Source organism: Nerophis ophidion, linkage group LG07 (assembly GCF_033978795.1).
Source record: "Nerophis ophidion isolate RoL-2023_Sa linkage group LG07, RoL_Noph_v1.0, whole genome shotgun sequence".
In the NCBI taxonomy this organism is placed as follows: domain Eukaryota; kingdom Metazoa; phylum Chordata; class Actinopteri; order Syngnathiformes; family Syngnathidae; genus Nerophis; species Nerophis ophidion.
In genome coordinates, this window is record NC_084617.1 from 34870159 (window position 1) to 34893099 (window position 22941).

Consider the following 22941-nt stretch of genomic DNA (forward strand, 5'->3'; position numbering starts at 1 on the left):
TAGCACTTAATAAATGCATTCAATAAATGTTTTATTCTTATTTAGGGGCAGAAAGCGGAAGTTGCGGAGCAAGATTGGCTTAATGATCAAAGGCACTCGCTCTCTCGTAACCTAGCAACACAGGAAGTGATCACTGATAAGTGGGAGTGAGAGACGATAACAGCCAATCAGGTAACAGTATCATCTATCAGGTTTGTTTGCCCCAGCTCGTTGTCTGGCGGTTGGTTCTTTGCTTGGAGTGAGAAGAGAAAGTGAAAATGAAGAAATTGTGGACAAAATAGGAAAAGTCACCTTGACAATTTGGCAATTTTTTGGGATTTAAAAAAAAAAAAAGACCAGTCAGACCAAATGATGGAAAGCGCACGTCCCCAACAAGACCGGCAATACCAAACCGTCTTAGCCGCGCTCACACTTCAGAGCACAGCTGTAACTTTGTGGCACTAAACCTGCAGAAAATAGTTCCTCAGGTTTTTCTATGTTTACAGTTTCACACTATATCAGGCATCTCCTCCCTTCATTTTAAGAGGTTTTTGTTAAGTCTTCGAAGTGATTTTAGAATGTTTTCCATGCTTGTGTTGACATTTACTTTCTTTTCTGTCTTGACAGCTTAGTGCATGATAATCAGAGGAAGGTTACATTTAAAATAAAAATGTTTACATTCAATATATTTTTCTTCTGGTCCTTATTTCCATAGGTCATTAAACAATCAATAATAATTGTTTATCGACCGACATAAAATATCTTGATCCAGTTTTCCGCCATATCGCCCAGCCCTAGCGTGGGTGTGGTTAAGGGTTTAGTCTTATGCTGGTCATTGAGGTCATGTGCTTACCGCTGGCCTGTGAGAAGTCCAGAGAGCTCCTTGGCTCCAGCCACAGTTTGTCCTACTGTTAATGCAAGAGGCTTTCCAGAGACACCAACTGCAACATGAGAACATCCCATTTAATCAAAGTCTGGTACTAGCTTGGGTAAAATTGCTCATAACAAAAGCTAACCAATTCCGCACCTTCCTGTGCAGCTGGGCTGCTGCCCCCTGCTGACTCGCTTTGGGAAACAATGGTGACCTTGATCTTGGCCCGCTTCGACGCTTTGCTCTGCGTGGGACTCGCAGTTTGCCTCCTCTTGCCACGAGGCCTCAGCTCGTCTCTGTCCAGCGCCTCCACCTGATCGCTGGTTACTACGGACCAGGACAGGGATGGTTACACAAGTGACAATACATCGTGAAGAAGACAATGAAATAGCAATTTCAGTCTTCCAAAATCACTCAACAGAACGTGTACAAGCAAAATCAGACCCAAAAGAAAACAGTAAATATAGAACACAAAACAACACAAAAAGAACAAGTACAGCATTTCATTTTGAAATAAGGCTACTGCACAGACTGGGAAGCTTGAGAAAGTGTTTACTCGTGAATGAGGTTGCACATAGAATTCATAATTTATTAAAGAAGAGCTCGTGATTCATAGAAATGTATTCAATGTATTTATTCATAGACCAGGGGTGCCCATTACGTGGATGGCAAGCTAGTGGTCAATGGTGGAGGGTGTGTCCGTCCATCGCCAGCCAGGCATTAAATAAATTTACCAAAAAATGTGCGATCATCAATCTTCACCAAGACGTCACTTTTGTCACTTGATTGACATTCACAGCAACCGAGGGTCTTGAGGGTCATGTGAGATGACGCTGGCTGCTGCCAGATCATTATTAAGAAAAATTACCGACAGGAAGGCGAGAAACACTTTTTATTTCAACAGACTCTCGCAAAACTCTAAAGACCGACCGCGTAGTTCCTGTCTTCACAAGAAAAGCCCTGCTTCAACCTGCCTGAGCTAACAAATTAAGAGTCTCAGAAAGCTAGCAAGCTACGGAGTTTACCGCCAATGTATTTCTTGTAAAGTGTATAAAAAGGAGTATGGAAGCTGGACAAACAAAAAGCAAGCACTTTCATGTGGTATTGGACAGAAAGAAGGACTTTTTTTCTCCATTTGAAAACGTGGATGTTATCACTATTGTCTGATTCCAATCAATGCCAGTCATCACAATCATACCAACTTATATTCTTGTCTTCATGAAAGAAAGGAATGTTAAACATGTTTGTATTATCATTAAACTCCTTTAATTTGTTAACCTCTCTTTCATAAATAAATCAATATAAATGATATATATGAATGATCCCCTCCACTTGGTACATTGAAAAGTAGCTGGCCTGCAGAAAAAGTGTGGCCACTCCGGATGGAGACTTCGACACTTCATTAAACTTTATAGAACAGAACCTCCATTTACAAACCCCTCTCATTCCGTACAGTGAATAAAAATACGCGTTGTACAAACCTTGTTTCATCCACCAGGTAGCACATCCATTGTGGATGTCAGCACACCGTTAGCTACTTTCCTCAGTGCTATTATGTGTGCTTTCAAAGGGTTTTTTTTAGCCTTTATAGAGCATTTTCTAGTTCTGCTAGCTCAATACTAGGGCTGGGCGATATATCTAGTTCGTAAGATATATCGATATATTTTTAAACAAGATATGAATTAAGAAAATATATCTTAATATCGATATAATTTATTTCACGTTAAAATGTCCAAACACCGCTTATTTGTTGTGATGCTTGTTCTCCCCCACTCCCCTCTGCCGGGATACTAAACCCCTCCGCTTTCTCCTTCCAGACGGGCTTGCATGCATAACAACATCCATGATTGGTTGGTTGTTTACTACAATGAGTCACCATTAGTTGAGAGTGGGCCAAGATAGGGCGAGTCATGGAACCAGGAAGTGAAATCAAAACAGACATCCCAAATGACGACGAGAGAGTCGTAGAAGAGGGCGATTTATATAATAAAAAAACTAGTGGAAGATGGCAGAGGGATTCTCTTCTTTAGATGTTTCTTTCAGCGATGTAGACCACGTCCAGGAAACCCACAATGTGTCTACTTGGACACATCACATCTGGATGAAACATTCATTTGACTCGTTTACCATGTAAGCCCAAATCCAAACTGTTCTCCAGTTGCCAAGCCGGGCATATTTCACACGAGAAACTCTGATTGACAGGTGACGACAAGCAGCCACAACAAATAAATCAATTATTGTAACGTCTGTCGAGACACTTTAAGGACAGGAATTCCATCGATCACTTTGTTGAGCAAAACAGTCTATTGTCGGCTTTAAGTACCCCCACCAAAAACATTAGTTGGAAACTTCCATCTAGCAAATCTGGTCATTTTCTGCAGTACAAACCAAGACAAAACCAAGTCTTTGTGTGATGCTGGTATAGCCAGTGTGCACATCTGCTGCTGTTCACGTGTGCTCCACTGAATGCTCAGGCAGTTTTTGCATTGTCTCGCACACATGAACAATTAAAGGATACATTGGTTGGGTGCCAGTGCGATGATGAACTACAATCCATAAAATAGACGAACAGGTTTAATACATTCTATTTTACTTAAAAGAAAAAATGGTTTAGTTTAAAAAAAAAATCCTATATATACCTACTCATAGGCCGAGTGGTTAGTGGTTAGAGTGTCCGCCTTGAGATTGGTAGATTGTGAGTTCAAACCCCGGCCGAGTCATACCAAAAACTATATAAATGGGACCCATTACCTCCCTGCTCGGCACTCAGCATCAAGGGTTGGAATTGGGGGTTAAATCACCAAAATGATACCCGGGCGCGGCCCCTGCTGCTGCTCACTGCTCACCTCACAGCGGGTGATCAAGGGTGATGGGTCAAATGCAGATAATTTTGCCACACCTAGTGTGTGTGTGTGTGAGACTATCATTGGCACCTCAACTTTTAACTTAAAAAATATAACCCAACATTTAGTAAGGCAAGAAAAGTGCATGTCTCCCAGGGCTGGGCGATATATCGATATGTACACGATATATCGCAGGTTTGTCTCTGTGCGATATAGAAAATGACTATATCGTAATATTCGATTATATGTTCTCACACTGTTGCTTTTAGCATTACATTACTGGCGTGTCTCACTCCTTCTCGTCTGTCCTTCTCAGAGAGACGTAAAATAAGCCCGCCTCCTTACATACGCTACATACTGTCGCGGGTCTAGCGTCATATGCTCTCGCCGACAGCTAACGTTAGCATGTCTAACGTTAGCTGAGGCAGGTCGAGTTGCATTTAGCTATGGGCATCACACAACAGGCGTTTCTCATTCGTCCTCGTCTCTCCTTCTCACAGAGACAGAAAACAAGCCCGCCTTCTTACATACGTCACATACTCTCGCGAGTCTAGCGACATAGCTCTCGCCGATCAGAGAGGTAGCAGCATGGCTGAGCCAGGTCGAGCGAGCGGAGCTTGTGACAATACAAGAGAGAGATGGTGCGAAACTTATCACAAATGGAGGAAGAACAATAAATGCCCAAAATAAAGAGCAGGGTCTCCATCATCTGGCGGTGGTTTGGCTCCAAGTGGGAAGATATTCAGCAGACAACAGCAATATGCTGTTCAATGTATATACTATGATGATTAACCTGTGTGATGATTGTATTATGCTAATAGTATATATTTGTACCATGAATTGATTAACATGGACCCCGACTTAAACAAGTTGAAAAACTTATTCGGGTGTTACCATTTAGTGGTCAATTGTACGGAATATGTACTTTACTGTGCAATCTACTAATACAAGTATCAATCAATCAATGCAAAGTATACAGCAGAAGTGTTACTACAAAAAGGTAGCAACACTATTAATTTGTTTTTTCATTTAAAAAGTCACCTGTGAGAGAATTAAGAGTATTTAATGAATACAGTTATGGTCAATTGACTTAGTTGTGATTTTCCTCTCTGCATGAAAGTTTAAAATGAGCATATAGAATGTTTTAATGTAGACACATAGAATCATCATACTGCTGTGATTATATGCATCAAGTGTTCATTCAAGGCCAAGGCAAAATATCGTAATATATATCGTATATCGCAATATGGCATAAAAATATCGCCATATTAATAAAAGCCAATATCGCCCAGCCCTAATGTCTCCTTTCTTAAGTAAATCTGTACAGATATGATCATCTACATCAAAGGTCCCCAAACTAAGGCCCGCCAGGGTCCAAAATCCAGCTCGCGGGAAGTCCCACGCTAAACATTTAATTTTTTTTTTAAATATATATTTTTTTTTGAAAATTTCAATTTTTTTTAAATCTGTCCTTTCTAATCGATTTTCTACCGCTTTCAAATTCTTTTAACCCAATGCGGCCCCTGAGTCAAAAAGTTTGGGGACCCCTGATCTACATCAACAATATGATTTTCTTGAGTGGCTGGACAGGACAGACACATTTTTTAAAAGTAATTAAATAAATGTTTTTGTTTTGTCGATTTAAGAATCGGTACAAATAAGCAATGTTCTGAAAAATATTTGAAAAGTAATAATGAATTATAGTAATTTCACCCAAAAAATAATTGAATTACTCTTTAATAAATTTAATTAATTACTAGATAGATAGATAGATAGATAGATAGTACTTTAGGGAAGGTAAATATTACGTTTAAGAAAAAGCTTTAAATATCGTGCATATGCAGTCAGGAGACATTTCAAACGAGAGCAGCGTGCATGTGTGCTTTTTTCAAGGCGGGGCCTGTTGCCTAGTGATGTGTGACATCAAGGGTTTCAACAAATGTGTGTTTGTTAGCTTTAGCACTTAGCAGCGCACTTTATCAACTCTGACGCAAGCTGTTTTGAATCTTTTCACTGGATTGTGTTACTTCCACTTAATAAAGGGATAGAATGTGCTTCGTTGGCTGTCATGTCTTCTTCGGATGACAAGTTTGTCACTTCGATCATTGACTTGTTGTTCAATATCCTCATTGTGTGCGTATGTTGTTGTCTGCTGTGTAAGTGTGATGTTGCTTCTTCCTATTTGATATATTTTTAGTGCAGTGCTGCTTGTTGCTGACATAAAAGCACATCAAAAGCACCGTGCCCTATTACATCAACCTTTGTAACGAAACTAAAAGTAATTCATTAGATTACATGTTTCTAGTAAAAATAACAGCATTATTATATATTGTCGTTTTACAAACACTGCAAATAAGAATTGCTATTAATTTGAAAATCTATTTTTTTGACACTCCTAATCCACAGTTTAATTATAATTACAATACCAAAAAATACATTGCAAGAATCGATTTAAATTGAGAACACTTTCCGAATGGAATTGCCACCGCTGGAATAAGAATCGGATTAAATTGTGAGGTGCCCAAAGATTCACAGCCTACAAAGAAGGCATTTATTCCTTTAAAGAGGACTACACATGATTTGTTGTTGTCACTATGGAAACAGTTGGGGCCTATAAGGCAGCCAAGGAGAGGAGGGAAAGGAGAGAAGACAGAGGAAGAAGGGGATAGCACACTTACCAAAAATACAAGGAGGAGTACCAGGAGCAAGGTTTTTCCTCACAAGCATGTTTTGTTTCATAAAAGCAGCAAACTGAGCTGGAATGAATTGGAAAAAAAGGAAGAAAGGCAAGAAAGGAAAGAGGAGAGACAATAATATTTCAGTCACATTCCATCTTGCCTCATGAAATGTAACGTCATGTTCTCCTAATCTACAAATCCCTTCTCCTGTTTTCATACATCATGCTGTTGTACCACGCACCTAACATTTATATGCAAATGGCTTTATGGTAGGGGTGTAGGGGTACGTGTATTTGTATTGAACCATTTTGGTACGGGGGTTTCGGTTCGGTGCGGAGGTGTACGAGTTTCCACACGAACAAATGAAGTAGCCGCCTAAGCTAAAGTCTTAACAAGCTGCTCTGCTTTCTGCCTCTGTCTTCTACACAGCACCCAGCATTGTCCCACCCACATAACCATCTGATTGGTTACAACCATAGGGGTAACAGCCAATCTGCAGTGGGTATTCAGAGCGGGAACAACCAATCAGCAGTGCGTATTCAGAGCGCATATAGTCAGCGTCGAGCAGATAGGTGTTTAGCAGGTGAGCATAAGGCCGCGTACTCTTACCAAATGATAAAAAACACCTCCCAGTCAACTACTACTAACATCATTATGAGCCAGTTGACCTAGAAACAAACTTCAGCTCAGCTCACTCGCAGACCTGGTTTGAGGTGGAGGCTAATTAGCTTTTAGCGTGATGTTAGCTCATGTTGCGGTGTGTGTGTGCATGTGTGTGGGGGGGTGTTACGGACAGTGTTGATTGAGCTGTGTTGAAGCAGCAAAAAAAGGACATGATGTTAAATGAAGAGTTTCTGTTTATGATAGTGTATATAATAATGTAACTGCATCATAAAGCCTACATGAACTCCATGGTGTTCAAGGATGAATAGTCTCTCCTATTGTACTATTTTTTCAGCTATAGTTACATTAATCATTAGTAATGTAGCAGCCTAGTTTTGAATAGCAGGGTCCCTGCTATCACATGTTGATAAAAAATATAACATTTACATAATACAAATCAACTACAGGCTTCCTAAATGGTGTAATAAATTAAGCATGATGAGTTGACTTGAAACTGTTTAATGTTGCACTTTTTATATGTAGAAGAAAAGTTTTGTCATTTTTTTAATCGAAGCACAACTTGAGGCAGTTTAATGTGGATTAAAGTGGGCAGAATTATTATAGTGTTCCCAATGTTAAAAGGATAAAGCCATTGTTTACAAATTTGGTAAATAAATAACCCAAAAATTTATATTTTGTTGTTTTCTTACTGTACCGAAAATGAACCGAACCGTGACCTCTAAACCGAGGTACGTACCAAACCGAAATGTTTGTGTACCGTTACACCCCTACTTTATCGTAAATGTCTTGTGTTACCTTGGGCCTGCTTGTGTGAGAGCATCGTGCCAGAGCGCTGCATGTGGGTCTTCAGGAGCTGGGTGGCCGTAATGAGACTGGACTTCTGAGCTGGGGAGAGACCGGTCTTGGGTTTAGGACTTGATGTGGGACTGCTGCACACACTGGACAGATCCTAGGGAGCAAAGTAAAGATTGTGGCATCTCAATGGGCTGTGCCTATGAGAATGTTTAGATACTAGGGTTGTCCCGATAACCAATATTTTGAACACGATACTTATATGTATTTCAAAATTTTACGGTACTTTTCTAAATAAAAGACCACAAAAAATTGCATTTTTGGCTTTACTTTAACAAAAAAAATTTGTGTATATGAAACATATGTTTATTTTTTCAATTTAGTCCTTAAATAAAATAGTGAACATACTAGACAACTTGTCTTTTTGTAGTAAGTAAACAAAGACTCCTAATTAGTCTGCTGACATATGCAGTAACATATGGTGTCACTTATCTACCTATTATTTTGTCGACCTTATGAGGGACAAACTGTAAAAATGGAGTATTAATCTACTTGTTCATTTACTGTTAATATCTGCTTATTTTCTTTTTTAACATGTTCTATCTACACTTTTGTAATAATCACTTATTCTTCTCGTTTGATACTTTACATTAGTTTTGGCTGATACAACACATTTAGGTATCGATCCGATACCAAGTAGTTACATGATCATACATTGGTCATATTCAAAGTCCCCGTGTCCAGGGACGTATTTCCTGAGTTTATAAACATATTAATTTTTTAAAAAGGTAAAAAGATTTTGTGATGCTAAAAAATATCGATGTAATCATAGTAGTATCAACTAGTTAAGCTCCTGTACTTAGTATCATTACAGTGGATGTCAGGTGAAGATCCACCCATGGTGTTTGTTTACATTGTGACGCCGGTGAGCTATTGTATCCTCCTAGGGCAGGGGTCGGGAATCTTTTAGGCTAAGAGAGCCATGTAAGCCAAATATTTTAAAATGTATTTCTGTGAGAGCCATGAAATATTTTTTAACACTAAATGCGTGCATTTTAAAGTAAGACCAACATTTTTAGAGTTTAATAAGTCTCTTATTCTTTTTAATGACATTGTTATTCTGAAGCTAACCAATAATAAATAAAATAAATTTTTACCATTAATGCGACCTCTTGAACAGGTGTGTTAGAAAACGGATGGATGGATTAAAATGCATGAGAATGTTTTATATTTTGAACGTTGTTTTTAACACTGTGATTACCAGCAAAATTATTCATTACTTATCTTGTTAAGCAATGTCAGCTAAGATTTATCTGAGAGCCCGATGCAGTCATTAAAAGAGCCACAGGTTCCCTATCCCTGTTTAGTTATTCCTTGTCCTCCAGTGATAATGTTACTTGTAAGAAACGTACTTTATTTTTGCCCAGGGGGCCAGTATTAATGGTTTAGAAGTAGCTAAAACACTGCCGACTGTGGATGAACGTTAGCTGCTAGCTAGCTAGCTATGTCTTAAAGCACCTCTTCCTGAGGGTGTTTCAGTGTTATAAATTTATAACTTCATCTTTATTTTTTAGACCAAAATGCATCTATTCTCCCTTTTCTGTCTACACACTGTGTCTGCTTGTAAGTACTCCGTGTGTGTGCGGCCGAACATGCTCCTCTTCTCGTAAAACTAGCAATGTCATGACGTGACGACGCGCTATTATGCCCGTAAAAAAAAAAGGGGGGGAGGGGGGGCAGGGGCCGAAACTTTTTAGCGGCGGTATAGTACCGAATATAATTCAATAGTATCACGATACTATACTAGTATCAGTATAAAGTACAACCCTATTAGACACAGATTCTGTGTTATTGTAGTATATAGTACCAATGTTTTGATGAAAACTGTCACAAAGTGCTAACTGACTGACCTCTGACCCCGACGGAGAAATGGCGACTCTCAGGGCAGGGGAGGAAGGTCGTCCTCTCTCCATGTCAAAGGGGACTTCTCGTCGGGGCCTCCTCTTCTTCTCTGTGTCCAGGTCTCTGGTCTCCCCTGAGCCGTGGCTGTGGCTGTCAGCTCTTGCGAGGACGCCTGACAAGAAGTCTGCAATCTCATCCTGTGATGCAACAACAAAAACATTTGCTATTTCAATAACCCTGTACAACAATACAAATAGGGGAAAATACGATTTTCCAGGACCAACCTGAATGCAGCGGTCAACCATTGTCTGCGTCAGTCCTTCCAATTTCATTTTAGCAGAATTGATTCTGTGAAAAGGATATCGATTATTATCACCACTCGGGCTGGGAATCTCAGGCTATCTTACGATGTGGTATGTGATACATGACTCGCAATAACGATATCTCGTAATGGCGATGCTGCGATAGTGATACGAAAAACTTAATTACATGTTATAGTTTATCATTTGCAGCATAATTGAACAAGTTAGTACGAACAGCAAATAGCGCAGAACACTTTTTAGTGCAATAAAACTGTAAACAGTCACTCACGGGAAGAACAGTTTTGTGTGTTTTTAAAGAGAACTACAAAAGCAGACCTCAGCCAGGTCTTCCTTACCAATAGTACAAAAGTACTGAAACCAAATGGTGATCCAGCTCACTTCCTTTTCCATTCTTGACATTTACTGAAAGTTTGATATAAATGTGCCCACAACGTTTTGTGCTATCTGTAGCAGAAAGAAAAAAACAGAGTGAATCCTCTTGTCAGTCATCTATCTTTGTCTCTGTGGGTGGAGCCGGGGATGCTAGCATACGCATGTGCTCACCCTCATGTACTAAAAACAACAAAATTCACACGACGCAGCCCTGAAGACGAGAACGAGCCATCCTTCCATTGAAAATGGAAACAGCCTGTGCACAGAACAAAAATCCACCAACGAAAGGCCTGAAGTCCTCTCCTTTGATGCGGAGAACAAAGGCTACTCCGGCAGGCTACTGTAGGTCATGTTGCTAGCACTGTCTTTTGTTATATTTATGAATTAACAGAAGGACAAGTGTAAATATTTTATGTTTCAGTGTGAACACCTGTGGCTTAAAGTCTTGTGCGGCCAGTGTGTGTACAAAATAAAGGGCGAAAATTAAGTAAGCGCAGCTTTTACTTTTACGGAGGATGGCGTACCGCAGTTGGGAAAATGGCCGTGCCAGCAACCTGAAGGTTCCTGGTTCGATCCCCAGCTTCTACCAACCAAGTCAGATCCGTTGTGTCCTTGAGCAAGACACCTCACCCTTGTTGGTTAGGGCTCTGCATGGCAGCTCCCCCCATCAGTCTGTGAATGTGTGTGTGAATGGGTGAATGTGGAAATAGTTAAATAGTTAAGGAACTTTGAGTACCTTGAATGTAGAAAAGCGCTGTACTGGTATAACCCATTTACCAATTTACTTAGGTGTGCTTTATAGTCTGGAAATTACAGTAACTATGCTAACATGTTTATGAGTGTCTGTGTTAGTATTATTACCTTACAACGGCATTCTTTTTCTACTAAGCCGTCACATGTGTGATGTCTGTAGGAGTGTTCTCATGCATATTTGTACGTGCCATCATATTGTAATGAAGCTGGCGTCGGTAGCATTATTTAATTTGCTACCACGTCTACAGGCGTCTGTGTTTTATCATTAACATACAATGGCATTATTTTTGTATTGTTTAATTTTCACAAATTCCTCAGTAATTTCTCCAAAACCTCCCCGTGGAGTTATTGAGTCTGTTTAGCTGATTGGAGAGCTAGCTTCCGCAGCTAGTGAGTCCATGACTATGACTTCTGTTTTGTTTGATCAACCGTTTTACTGCCGTGCTATTAACACCATTTAGAAAAAAATAGACTAGGTAAATAAACATTCTGTGTAAATAACTTATTTTGCCATTTTTATGTATCTGCGGCTTACAGTCTGGAGCGGGTAATATATGAAAAAGATTGTTCCCCTAATATTTTGTAAGTGATGCTAATTTACTAATGCACTCCATAGCCCAGAAAATATGTATGGTACGTTTATATTACGGTAAACTCCGGACAATTAGCTGCTACTTTTTTCTTATGCTTTGAACTCTGCGGCTTATAAAACTGTGCGGCTAATTTTTGGGTTATTTTCGCTAATGGCCATATCGTTTTGTGTTCAATGGTTTTCATTAAACCCAATCAAAGACACTGAAAAGATTAATTATTGTTTCTGCTTTAGTACCAACTTTTGGACGAGATCACTCAAATGCAGGTGTTACAGGTTGAAAATGTACTTCCTGTTTTAATGCCTTGAAACGCAAGTAAAACCGTCCATAGCGTTCTGCTTCAAAAGATTCTTCATTCATCAGTCCCAGCAACGTTTGTAAGTTTGAGAATGTAACTAAAACAATTCACACTTACTAAACCGTCACACGTGTTTTCATGCATATTTGTACGTGCCATTGTATTGTAATGAAGCTTGCGTCGTTAGCATAAGCTAATATGCTAACACATCTATGAGTGTCTGTGTTAGTATTATTAACCTATTAACTAATTATTCTTTTTGTATTGTTTCAGTTTCACAAATTCTTTAGTAAATTCACCAAAACGTCACCGTGGAATTATTGAGTCTGTTTAGCTGATTGGAGAGCTGGTTTCCGCAGCTACTGGGTCCATGACGATGACGTCTGTTTTGGTTGATCAGCCATTTTACTGCCGTGTCAAAGACACCGTTTGAAAAAATTGGCTAACAATTACAAAATATTTGTAAAAAAAAATCCTTTCACGACGTATATATTTGCGGTTTATAGTCCCGTGCGGCTAATATATGCAACGCCATTTTTTTTAATTTAGAAATTTAGTGGCTGCGGCTTATATACCGGTGTGCTCTATGCTCCAGAAAATACGGTAGTTAGAAGTAAAGTGGCAATAATTGATTGGTCTCATATTTATGTTGCTTTCTGTGTGGACAGAAGTGCACGTATGCCGCACAGACTTTCTCTTTGTTTATCACAGATGAGAGCAAATAGAAGATTAAGGCACACGGTTTTTGTTTACTTTAGAATTTCTCCAAGGAAGATAAGAACTATGGGGAAAAAACACGTTTTATTTAGTTACATCAAAGTCCCATAGAAAGTTGATGAATTTAGTAGAAAAAAATATGACATGAGGCAAGATGTCAGCGATAGTAGTATCTATCATATGGGTAAACGTCACGATAGGTTGCTGGATATACGGGTCACACTCCAAATCATCACAATAACATAAATGTTTGCGATGCCAGCAGCCATGACTCACCTGATGTTATCATCAGCTCCTCCCACCACCACCATGCTGTTATCTGCCCTCAGTTTCTCTCGGAAATCCTCCATTCCTTCCACGCTGCACTGCAGAGCATTTTGCCCGACCACAAACAACACGGGAGTCTTCATGTCCAGCAGTGGGTCGTCCACATCCTGCCAGAAAGTCACACGACGACAACAACAACAAAGACTGACTACAAACCACGGACGTAAAAGCATTAAACAATATATGAAGTCTTTGAGGTCATACCCCTCTTGGACCGTTGACTGTAAGCAGGGGGAAGCCCAGACAAACCACAGCGGTCAGATACTCCATCAGGGACACCTGTTGAGTGATTACCACAGCTGATGATGTTTTGGAAAACATGAATAATAATGTCACAAAAACTAGAATCCTTACATGGCAAGCAATGAGCGCCCCAGCATTCCAACCGACCAAGATGATGGGTTTGTGGGGGAAGTGACTGTGAACCTGCGAGCGAGATTCATTTAAAATATCAAATCACAACAAAACACCGTTGATCTTTTTCTGAGACACTATTATATTATATATTTTTCTACAGGCAAGCTACTTTTCAATTGACCAAGTCAAAGGGATCTACCCCAGTCATATACATCATTTATATTTATTTATGAAAGAGAGGTTTTTGTTAACAAGTTTAAAGTGTTTAATGATGATACAAGCAGGTTTCTTTCATGAAGACAAGAATATAAGTTGGTATGATTGTGATGACTTGCATTGATTGGAATCAGACAGTAGTGATGATAACGTCCACATTTTAAAATGGAGGAGAAAAAAAGTCCTCCTTTCAGTCCAATACCACATGAAAGTGTCCAGGTTCCATACTCCTTTTTATACACTTTACAACAAATACATTGGCGGCAAACTCCGTAGCTTACTAGTTTTCTGAGACTCTTATTTTGTTAGCTCAGGCAGCACTTTTATTGTGAAGTCAGGAACTGTGCAGTCAGTCTTTAAGCTTTCGGCGGGAGTGTAAAGTTGAAATAAAAAGTGTTTCTCGCCATATGTCGGTTATTTTTTCTTAATGATGATGTGGCAGCAGCCAGCGTCATCTCACAAGACCCTCGGGTGCCGTGAATGTCCATCAAGTGACGTCTTGGTGAAGATTGATGATGGCTCATTTTTGGGGCTATTTTTTTAATGCCTCGCTGGCGATGGACTGACACACCCTCCACAATCCACCACTTGCTCGCCATCCACGTAATCAGCAACCCTGTTCTGTAGCAATCACTTTTATGTATCAATATCAAACTCCTGTGCCCCATCCTACCCGACACCTAGTGTCGGGTAGGATGGTATGTTTACATGCACTAAAAAACAAATGTACTTTATTTGGTTGGAACTTTTTTTAAAACATTTAAAAAAAAGTTCCTTTTCCATGCATACACTCATCAACCTGATCACCATGAAATATAGTAGATTGCCCACTATGTTTATAAACGCCAAAATATTTACATGTTTGTCTTTGTTTCTTTAAGTGTTTTGACCAGTGGTGTTATTAGGCCTTTATAGGGGGCAAAAGACTCCCCCAAATAAATATATATTGAAGTGTTTTTTTTTTTAAAACAAGTTCAGTATTGGCTTTCTTTTTTTACAAAAAGGTGCCAAGGAATATCAAGCATCCACACAAAGTTTTAATAATTGTTTAACCTATTATTGTTCACTGAAATATGACTATGTCAAGTATCCCTTTACTTAATACTGCAAAGTAAGCAATAAGCTTATTCACATAGGATAATCATCAGTGGATGATGATAATACATCATTATAGTGCATCTCCTAGGGGTTAATGTTCCCATGTCTTTGGAACATAGTGCCGTTTGTGTTTCGAACTTTAATCAAGGGTCCTTGAACGCACCACAGTGAGACGCAGAAGTGAAACTAATACTCAGGCTGGGCAATATGGCTGAAAACTGTATCACGATATAAGTGTGTCTATATCAGTCGATACTAATGATTCATAGTTTTTACAACCGATCGAAGGTAACAACCAAGAAAAAAATTCATGAAATGTAAACATTTTTATTTGAAATGTAATCTTCCTCTTATTATAACACCCTCAGCTGTCAATGCAGAAAGGAAATGTTAACACAAGCATGGAAAACACTCAATGTAAACAAAATTATTAAAATCACACTGAACACTTACTGTTACGCTCCTAAAATGAAGGTTCAAAAATGAGGAATATGTAAGAAATGCTTCATAAAGTGTAAGAAAATAGTGCCAACTGTGAAAATGTAAACAGTGGAACCTGAGAACGGTTTCTCCATGTTTAGTGCCAGGAAGTGACAGCTCTGCTCTAAAGGGTGAGTGTGGCTAAGTTTGTGTCGTAATAGCGGCCTTGATGGGGACGAGCGCCATTCATCATTTACAAACCACTTTGGTCTGATTACGGTCCCTTTGGAAAACCTTACCAAAAGTGACATATTGTCCTGGTGACATTTTCTCTTTTATCCACAATTTCTTCATTTTTACTTTCTCTTTTCACTCCATGCAAATACTATGCCGCCCGAGACAACAAGATGGTGCAACCAAAAAGATAGTTCATACTGTCACCTGATTGGCTGTTGGGGTGTCACTCCCACTGATCACTTCCTGCATTGCTAGGTTACCAGAGAGCGAGTGCCTTTGTGCATGCAACCAACCAACTTCCGCTTTCTTCCGACGAAGAAAAAATAAATAAATCAAACTTTTTATTGAACGCTTTTTTTACTGTTATTGATAACAAGTCAATCGCGATATATACTGGTTTTGTTTTATTACCCAGCCCAAGTTAAACATAACTTTGTCCAATGCTGCCACAAATAGATCATTTTATTATCGTACTTTAACTGTAATCCATGTTCCTAAAAGTCTGCACTGTGTTTGAATACCTAAAGGTGAACTTTGAAGAGTTCCATGTTGGCTTTGCGCTTCTAGGAGGAATGAACCATTTACATGGGTTGTTGTTGGTACATTACACAAGTGTTTCTTCACTATTGTTGGGCCATGAACCCCCTCTAGAGGGGACGCCAAAAATATGTTTCTCAGCTGAGGTCTGTATGGGCTGCAGCGGTACTCAGTTGTTATACACTTTTCCACCACTTGCGGCAGTAATGTCAAACAGAAAGAAGAAGTCTGCCGCTTAAGTCATTGAAAAGTGCAAAAAATATGACTAAACTAGTGAAGCTGTATTTTCATTTGCACTTTGATTTTATTTAGTTAATTTATGAAACCTTAATATACATGTAGTCGTAATGCATTTATTTTAGCACAGTGTAATTGTATGTACATTTATTTTTTATCAGTTTTTATGAGTCCCACTTTTTGAAGTATATTTGATTAATATTTATTCTTGGAATCATCTTGACCTAAACCTTGATGATAATGTGCTTTCCTATCATTTAACAAAATTTATCCAGTCAATTATGGAATACACTGAAAATCAAAAGTAAGGTTACTAATTCCGTGTTAATTTTTGAGTTGGCCCCGGGTGTCTTTCTAGTAAAAAAGGTTGGGCTCAGAGGTCAAAAAGGTTAAGAACCCTTGCATTACACACAGTCCTAACAACTATATTATTGAACAAAATGTATTAAATTTAAACCTTAATGGTGTTTTTTTTTTTTTTAAACTGACAAATTTAATTTAAAGAAAACCATTGTTAATTTTTAACAAATGTGCATGCATGATCAAGTGGTTGTGGTCCTGAACCAGGGGTACTCATTAAATCCATCGCAAGCTAGCAGTCAATGGTGGAGGGTGTCAGTCCATCGCCAGCCAGGCATTAAAATTATAGACCTGAAAATGTGCGCTCATCAATCTTTACTATGACGTCACTTGATTGACATTCACAGCACCCGAGGGTCTTGTGAAATGACCCTGGCTGCTGCCAGATCATTATAAAGAAAAAACGACTAGCTTATTAAAGCTTCTTATTTTAACAGACTCTCGCACCGTACCTGCTGTCAAAACCCTAAAGAAAGACTGTACAGTTCCTGTCTTTATAATAAAAGCGCTGCTCTATCCTGCTCATCGCAAACAAAATAAAAGTCTCAGAAAGTTAGCACTCACAAGCTGGCAAGTGATGGAGTTTGCCACCAATGTATTTCTTGTATAATGTAGAAAAAGCACATCAAAACTATGAATAAACCCATGTGGAGATATGTACTTAACAAACGGTGAAATAACTGAAAACATGTTTTATATCGTAGTTTCTTCAAAATAGCCACCCTTTGCACACACATTCTTTCCATGAGCTTCAAGCACACCTGGGAAGTGAAAACCATTTCAGGTGACTACCTCTTGAAGCTCATCGAGAGAATGCCAAGGGTGTGCAAAAAAGTACACACACTAACCTTGGTCATTTAAAAAGTAGCTCGCCTGCTAAACGAATGCATTGTGTTAATGTCATCCATACAGAAATGGAAAAAAAAAAAATTCCCGTCTAAAACACAGTAGCAAGTCTACCTCAATGACCTTGGCCCTTACGGTTCCCAGCATGTGCTCGAGACACTGCGTGATGCCAATGTTGGCGCCGCTGGTGACATGAGTGTGGATGGGGATGACCTGATGGAGAAACGGCTGACATCAGCACTTTTTAGGAGAGGAATGCAAGCGCAGAATTGTTGGCAAAGCGAATTGCCGTGTGCGAGTGACACCTTTCCCAGGCAGGAGAGCTGCGACTGCCAGAATCGCATTCGCCGTGATGTGGACAGAGCTGGATTTGTGGGGCTTGACGGTGTGATGAGGATGAGAGGTGATCCAGGGAGCTTGCCCTGAAACGTTGAACATGTGTGGTCTTTTAACTGCAACACACCCATAACCTGGAACTAAATGGTGGGAAAATTACCGGTTTGTTTTGGGACAGAACCCCTACGGCTGGGTCCCAGGGACGCTTCAGTAACAAGGACAGGGCCTCTGCACTGGCAGAGCCCGTCTTTGCCGACGGCAGCAACATTCTGTCAATGAGTGAGGGCAACTTCCCAGAAAAAAAGAAGACTTATCAAAAACAGGACAGAAAGAGTGCACCATTGGTGTGGCATACCTTGCTTTTGAGAGTCTGCAGGACATCCAAGTAAGCGGCGAGCATGGCGAGACTCAGTGATTCTATCAGAATGGTGTGTAACCACTGCGTCAGCTTGTTGTCCCAGTTGACACTTGCTAACGCGTGCCGCACCTTCCTGGCACATTTGTCCACAGCTAACCTGCGTAGTATCGGTTCGTTGGGCGCCTGGCGGACACAAACATTTACACAACAGTAATGCAAAGGTGATCTGAATTATTACTGTACCTCGCATTGATCATTTGTGCTTTGGCACATTAGCTTGTCTCTTCATTTCTTTATCTTTCCACCGGACTTTGTGTTGACAATAACCTTAAGCAGAAATATCACAGTATGGTATTATGACTATAGGTTTAAAATGTGTGATTTTTAAATGTCTTCAAAGAAAAGACAAAAATAACTTTTTAGTGAAACAGTAATTTTTACATAATATAACATATAGAAAGAGGAGCATACATATTTTCGATAGACAGCAGAAAATAACTGATTATTTTGTAGTGCAGCTCTTAATACAGGGTTTCTGCAGGCTAGAGAAAGTCTAATTTAATGCTTTTAATTCTACTTATAATAAAAAAGTTGGGGTGCAAACACCTAGGGCATCAGCAGGGGGTGGCAGAGAGACATCCCTGCCATCGCTCCGCCACCATGAGACGTTCTGGGGTTAAAGGAGCGAAACGTTAATGAATGGTGGTCCCCAGCTGATGACCCATTTATGCCCACTGAGGTGCTCAGTGGGGTGTCACAGCACACCTGTCAAAGGCACTGGAGGAGGTGCGTCAGGCAGCAATGCCCAGCAAGAATTCCATCACCTGTATCTTCATATATATTAATAATGCCCAAGTTTTACTACAGATAGTTATAGGATTGTCCCGATACCAATATTTTGGTACCGGTACCAAAATTTATTTCAATACTTTTCAGGGTTTCAGCAAGTAAAATTTAAGACTTTTTAAGACCTTTTTAATGCCACCTTTAATTAAATTTAAGACCGAAAAAAATAATAACAAATATATAAATATAAGCGATGGTTGGGGATCCCACTGTACTACAACCTCAATGACAATCAGTCAAGTTTACTTTTTGTATGTTTATTAATAAACAATCTGATAAGCACCACTCTGCCAAACAGCTTATCAAAAATCTTGAAAGATCCAAAAACTGACATCCAAAACAAACAAACCAACGCCAGTAAAAACATAATAACCGAGGTAAGGGTAAAAATAAAATTACATTTGTTCAATAACAGTGCAATAATAGTGCAAAACAGTATTATAACTTTAACAACAAAACACTGAACACACACACTCAAATGAGCCTCAGTTGAGCTTCAGCTGGCTGTTCTCATTCACGAGTTCTGCCTCTATTTTTTTCAGCTCACTCATTTTTTCTTTGAATCTCTTGAAGAGATACAAAAGAAAAAAATGAGTGAGCTGAAATCACTCACTTTTACTCAAAGACGTGCCGTAACTTTTACTCAAAGACGTGCCCCGAAAAAAAAACAAAAAAAACTGGCACGACAATTTAAGACCATTGAGTACTGAATTTAAGACCATTTTAGGAATTTTTAATAAATTTAATACTTTTTAAGGCCTTAATTTTAAATACATGAATTTAAGACTTTTTGAGGATCCGCGGATACCCTGCTTTTGTAAATAAAAGAGGTCCACAAAAAAAAAAAAGTCATTGTCTTTATTTGAACAAAAAATCTTGGGGTACATGAAACATATGTTTATTATTGTAATTTAGTCCTTTAATAAAATAGTGATCATACTAGACAACTTGTCTTTTAATAGTAAGTAAACAAAGACTCCTAATTAGTCTGCTGATGTATGCAGTAACATATTGTGTAATTTATCTACCTATTATTTTGTCTACAATATGGAGACAAACTGTAAAAATTGATTATTGATGTACTTGTTCATTTACTGTTAATACCTGCTTATTTTCTTAAGTTCTATCTACACTTTTGTTAAAATGTAATCAATCTTCTTTTCCTTGATACTTTACATTAGTTTTGGATGATACCACACATTTATGTATCGATCCGATACCTAGTAGTTACAGGATCATACATTGGTCATATTCAAAGTCCTCATGTGTCCAGGGATGTATTTAACGAGTTTATAAACATAATATTAATTTTTTAAAAAGCAAAACCATTTTTTGACGATAAAAATGTCAATGTAATCATAGTAGTATCAAATAATTACGCTCTTGTACTTGGTATCATTACAGTGGATTTCAGGTGTAGCTCCACCTATGGCATTTGTTTACTTTAAGGAGTGCTAGCTTTTGTTAGCGATGACACCGGTAAGCTATTGTATTCTCCTGGGGTGTTTAGTGAATCATGTTTATCAATAAATCAATCAATTATTGTTTACTTATATAGCCCTAAATCACTAGTGTCTCAAAGGGCTGCACAAACCACAACACAAACCACTACGACATCCTCGGTAGGCCCACATAAGGGCAAGGAAAACTCACACCCAGTGGGACGTCGGTGACAATGATGACCCAGTGGGACGTCGGTGACAATGATGACTTGTTTAGCTATTCCTCGCCCTCCAGTAATAATATACGTGTAAGAAACTTACTTTGTTACCATGGAGGCCAGGATTAGTGATTTCGAAGTAGCTAAAACACTGACAATTGCAGATGGACGTTAGCTGCTAGCTAGCTGAGGGTGTTTCAGTGTTATAACTTCACCATTATCTTTATTTTTTACACCAAAATGCGTCCATTCTCCTTTTTCTGTCTACACACTGTCTGCTTGTAAGTACTCTGTGTACACGCCGAACACGCTCCTCTGCTCGTAAAACCAGCAATTTCATGACGTGAAATGCCTGTTAAAGAAAAAAAAAGGGAGGGGGGCCAGAACTGGCACTTTCTTAGAGGTGGTGTAGCACTGAATATGATTCATTAGTATTGCGTTACCGTACAACCCTACTCCGTTGATAGGACTTTTGCTGGTGTTTATTCCCGAATTAGAATGCATAAAAAAAAGAAAAACATGTGTTTTTATTAGGGGTGTAATGGTACACAAAAATGTCGGTTCGGTAAGTATCTCGGTTTAGAGGTCACGGTTCGGTTCATTTTCGGTACAGTAAGAAAACAAAATATAATTTTTATGGTTATTTACCAAATTTGCAAAATCTTCCACCAAAAATATGTTTTAGTGGAATATTTGATGTGAAGTAATGGGAACCTTGGTTAGGTCAATAATTCATGATAACATTGATTTTGATTCAATATTATGTTTTGAGCAATGACAGTTTGAAAGAAAAAAAAACAGCTTTGTTTTATTAGTCAACATTGCAACTTTTTCTAAATTATATTTAGCCTTTAAGCTTTTTTATTTCACTTTTGATGTTTGTTTATTTTAAAAGTATTTTTAGAATGTGCCGTGGGCCTTTAAAACATTAGCTGTGGGCCGCAAATGGCCTCCGAGACACACTTTTGACACCCCTGCTATAGATAATAAAAAATTCAGTCTGATAAATCTATGGATAAAAAGCAGAGCCTGGAGACGCATGCGCGTTTATCATAACTCTCTCGCTCTCTTCCCTCACAAAGTGTTTTGTTTTTAACCCCTTCTTAACCCTGAACGTACATTGTTAATACACGCAATCATAACTCAAAATGCAGGACATTTGAGGCATTTAAGAAACACTGCCCGGACAGCTCCGCAAAAGAGGACATGTCCGGTGAAAAGAGGACGTATGGTCAGTCTATCCTAGCCCGGTTGCTAGGATAGAATGACCATACGTCCTCTTTTCACCGGACATGTCTTCTTTTGCAGGGCTGTCCGGGAAGAGTTTCTTAAATGCCTCAAATGTCTGGCATTTTGAGTATTGTTTACGCTACTTAATATGTACGTCTGGAAACTCGTTTGGTTCACCTCCGCACCGAACCGGTTCAATAAAAAAACACGTACCGTTACACCCCTAGTTTTTATATTACATAAGGATTGTGAAAAATAGGGAAAATTCTAAAAACAAAAGTGCAGTTCCCATTTAAAACAAGTAACTGGCCCGGGACAAGAAGTGTACCAAACTTGCGACTTAGTGTGAGTAGTCTTATCTCATAATATCACATTGGGTTCAACGAGCATGCAAATACAAATTATAGGCAAGTTCTAAGGGCACTATCATTGATAAAGTAGTCAATTCTTTAGAAGAAAGAAGGGAAACTTACACTTTCATTGGCCAAACGAGCTAGTCTCTCGACTTGAAGTGCTTTCAGGACTTTATTGAACAATTTGGTCTGAGCGACCGACCACGCTGTCCTGAAAGAAAAAGGATGACGTCAAAATCATGCGTGAATATTGAGATGTGCTTGACTTACTTGTTGATGTGCTCCTCCCAGTCATCAGGGGGTGGGGGACTGTCCGCTACAGTGCGAGCAAAAAGGACGTGTCGCTCGCACTCCTTCATCACACTCAGAGCTTTGTGGTTGTCATATAGAGGCACCGGCGTGGGTGTGACCATCTCCACATCTATTAAACTTTCCGAGTCTCTGCAAAAAATGTTAAAAAAATTTTTTTACATCAAAATTATTGCAGGTTGCGCCATTTTAAGAATTAAATCCACTCGGGCAGAAACTCACGGCGAAACTTCAGGCTGGCGTCTTGGGGTGACAAACAGCGTCCTGGTGGGACGGGCGCTGCTGGCGTCCGGGTGAGAGTTCCACGGTTTGGCGTAGCTGTGGTCCAGACACACCAAATCCAGCTCACGTTCATGAGCAGAGAGCTGGAAGAACAAGGACGTTGCCATCTTTCTTGCCGAAATCTGGTAGTCCTTGTCCCCGCCACGATGCATCCTTAAGCCTCTTGGGTTTGACGCACAGCTGGAGG

The 22941-nt window shown here is 39.3% G+C and overlaps 1 protein-coding gene across 5 annotated transcripts in view; it reads right to left on the reverse strand.

The window, feature by feature from the left end:
- kansl3 (KAT8 regulatory NSL complex subunit 3) overlaps positions 1 to 22941 on the reverse strand; it is a 40251-nt gene that overhangs the window by 15707 nt on the left and 1603 nt on the right. For 4 of the 5 annotated variants that reach the window (XM_061906079.1, XM_061906082.1, XM_061906083.1 and 1 more), the window contains exons 2-17: positions 22695 to 22934; positions 22434 to 22604; positions 22284 to 22374; positions 18072 to 18257; positions 17877 to 18005; positions 17686 to 17802; positions 17495 to 17593; positions 13427 to 13498; positions 13277 to 13351; positions 13022 to 13179; positions 9974 to 10037; positions 9698 to 9886; positions 7791 to 7944; positions 6372 to 6449; positions 1007 to 1177; positions 833 to 920 (exon numbers count right to left, since the gene is read on the reverse strand). In XM_061906079.1, the coding sequence (XP_061762063.1) occupies positions 833 to 920; positions 1007 to 1177; positions 6372 to 6449; positions 7791 to 7944; positions 9698 to 9886; positions 9974 to 10037; positions 13022 to 13179; positions 13277 to 13351; positions 13427 to 13498; positions 17495 to 17593; positions 17686 to 17802; positions 17877 to 18005; positions 18072 to 18257; positions 22284 to 22374; positions 22434 to 22604; positions 22695 to 22906 (2054 nt within the window). In that variant the 5' untranslated portion in view covers positions 22907 to 22934. The remainder of the gene's footprint in view (positions 1 to 832; positions 921 to 1006; positions 1178 to 6371; positions 6450 to 7790; positions 7945 to 9697; positions 9887 to 9973; positions 10038 to 13021; positions 13180 to 13276; positions 13352 to 13426; positions 13499 to 17494; positions 17594 to 17685; positions 17803 to 17876; positions 18006 to 18071; positions 18258 to 22283; positions 22375 to 22433; positions 22605 to 22694; positions 22935 to 22941) is intronic. The other variant, XM_061906080.1, reaches the window with a different exon arrangement.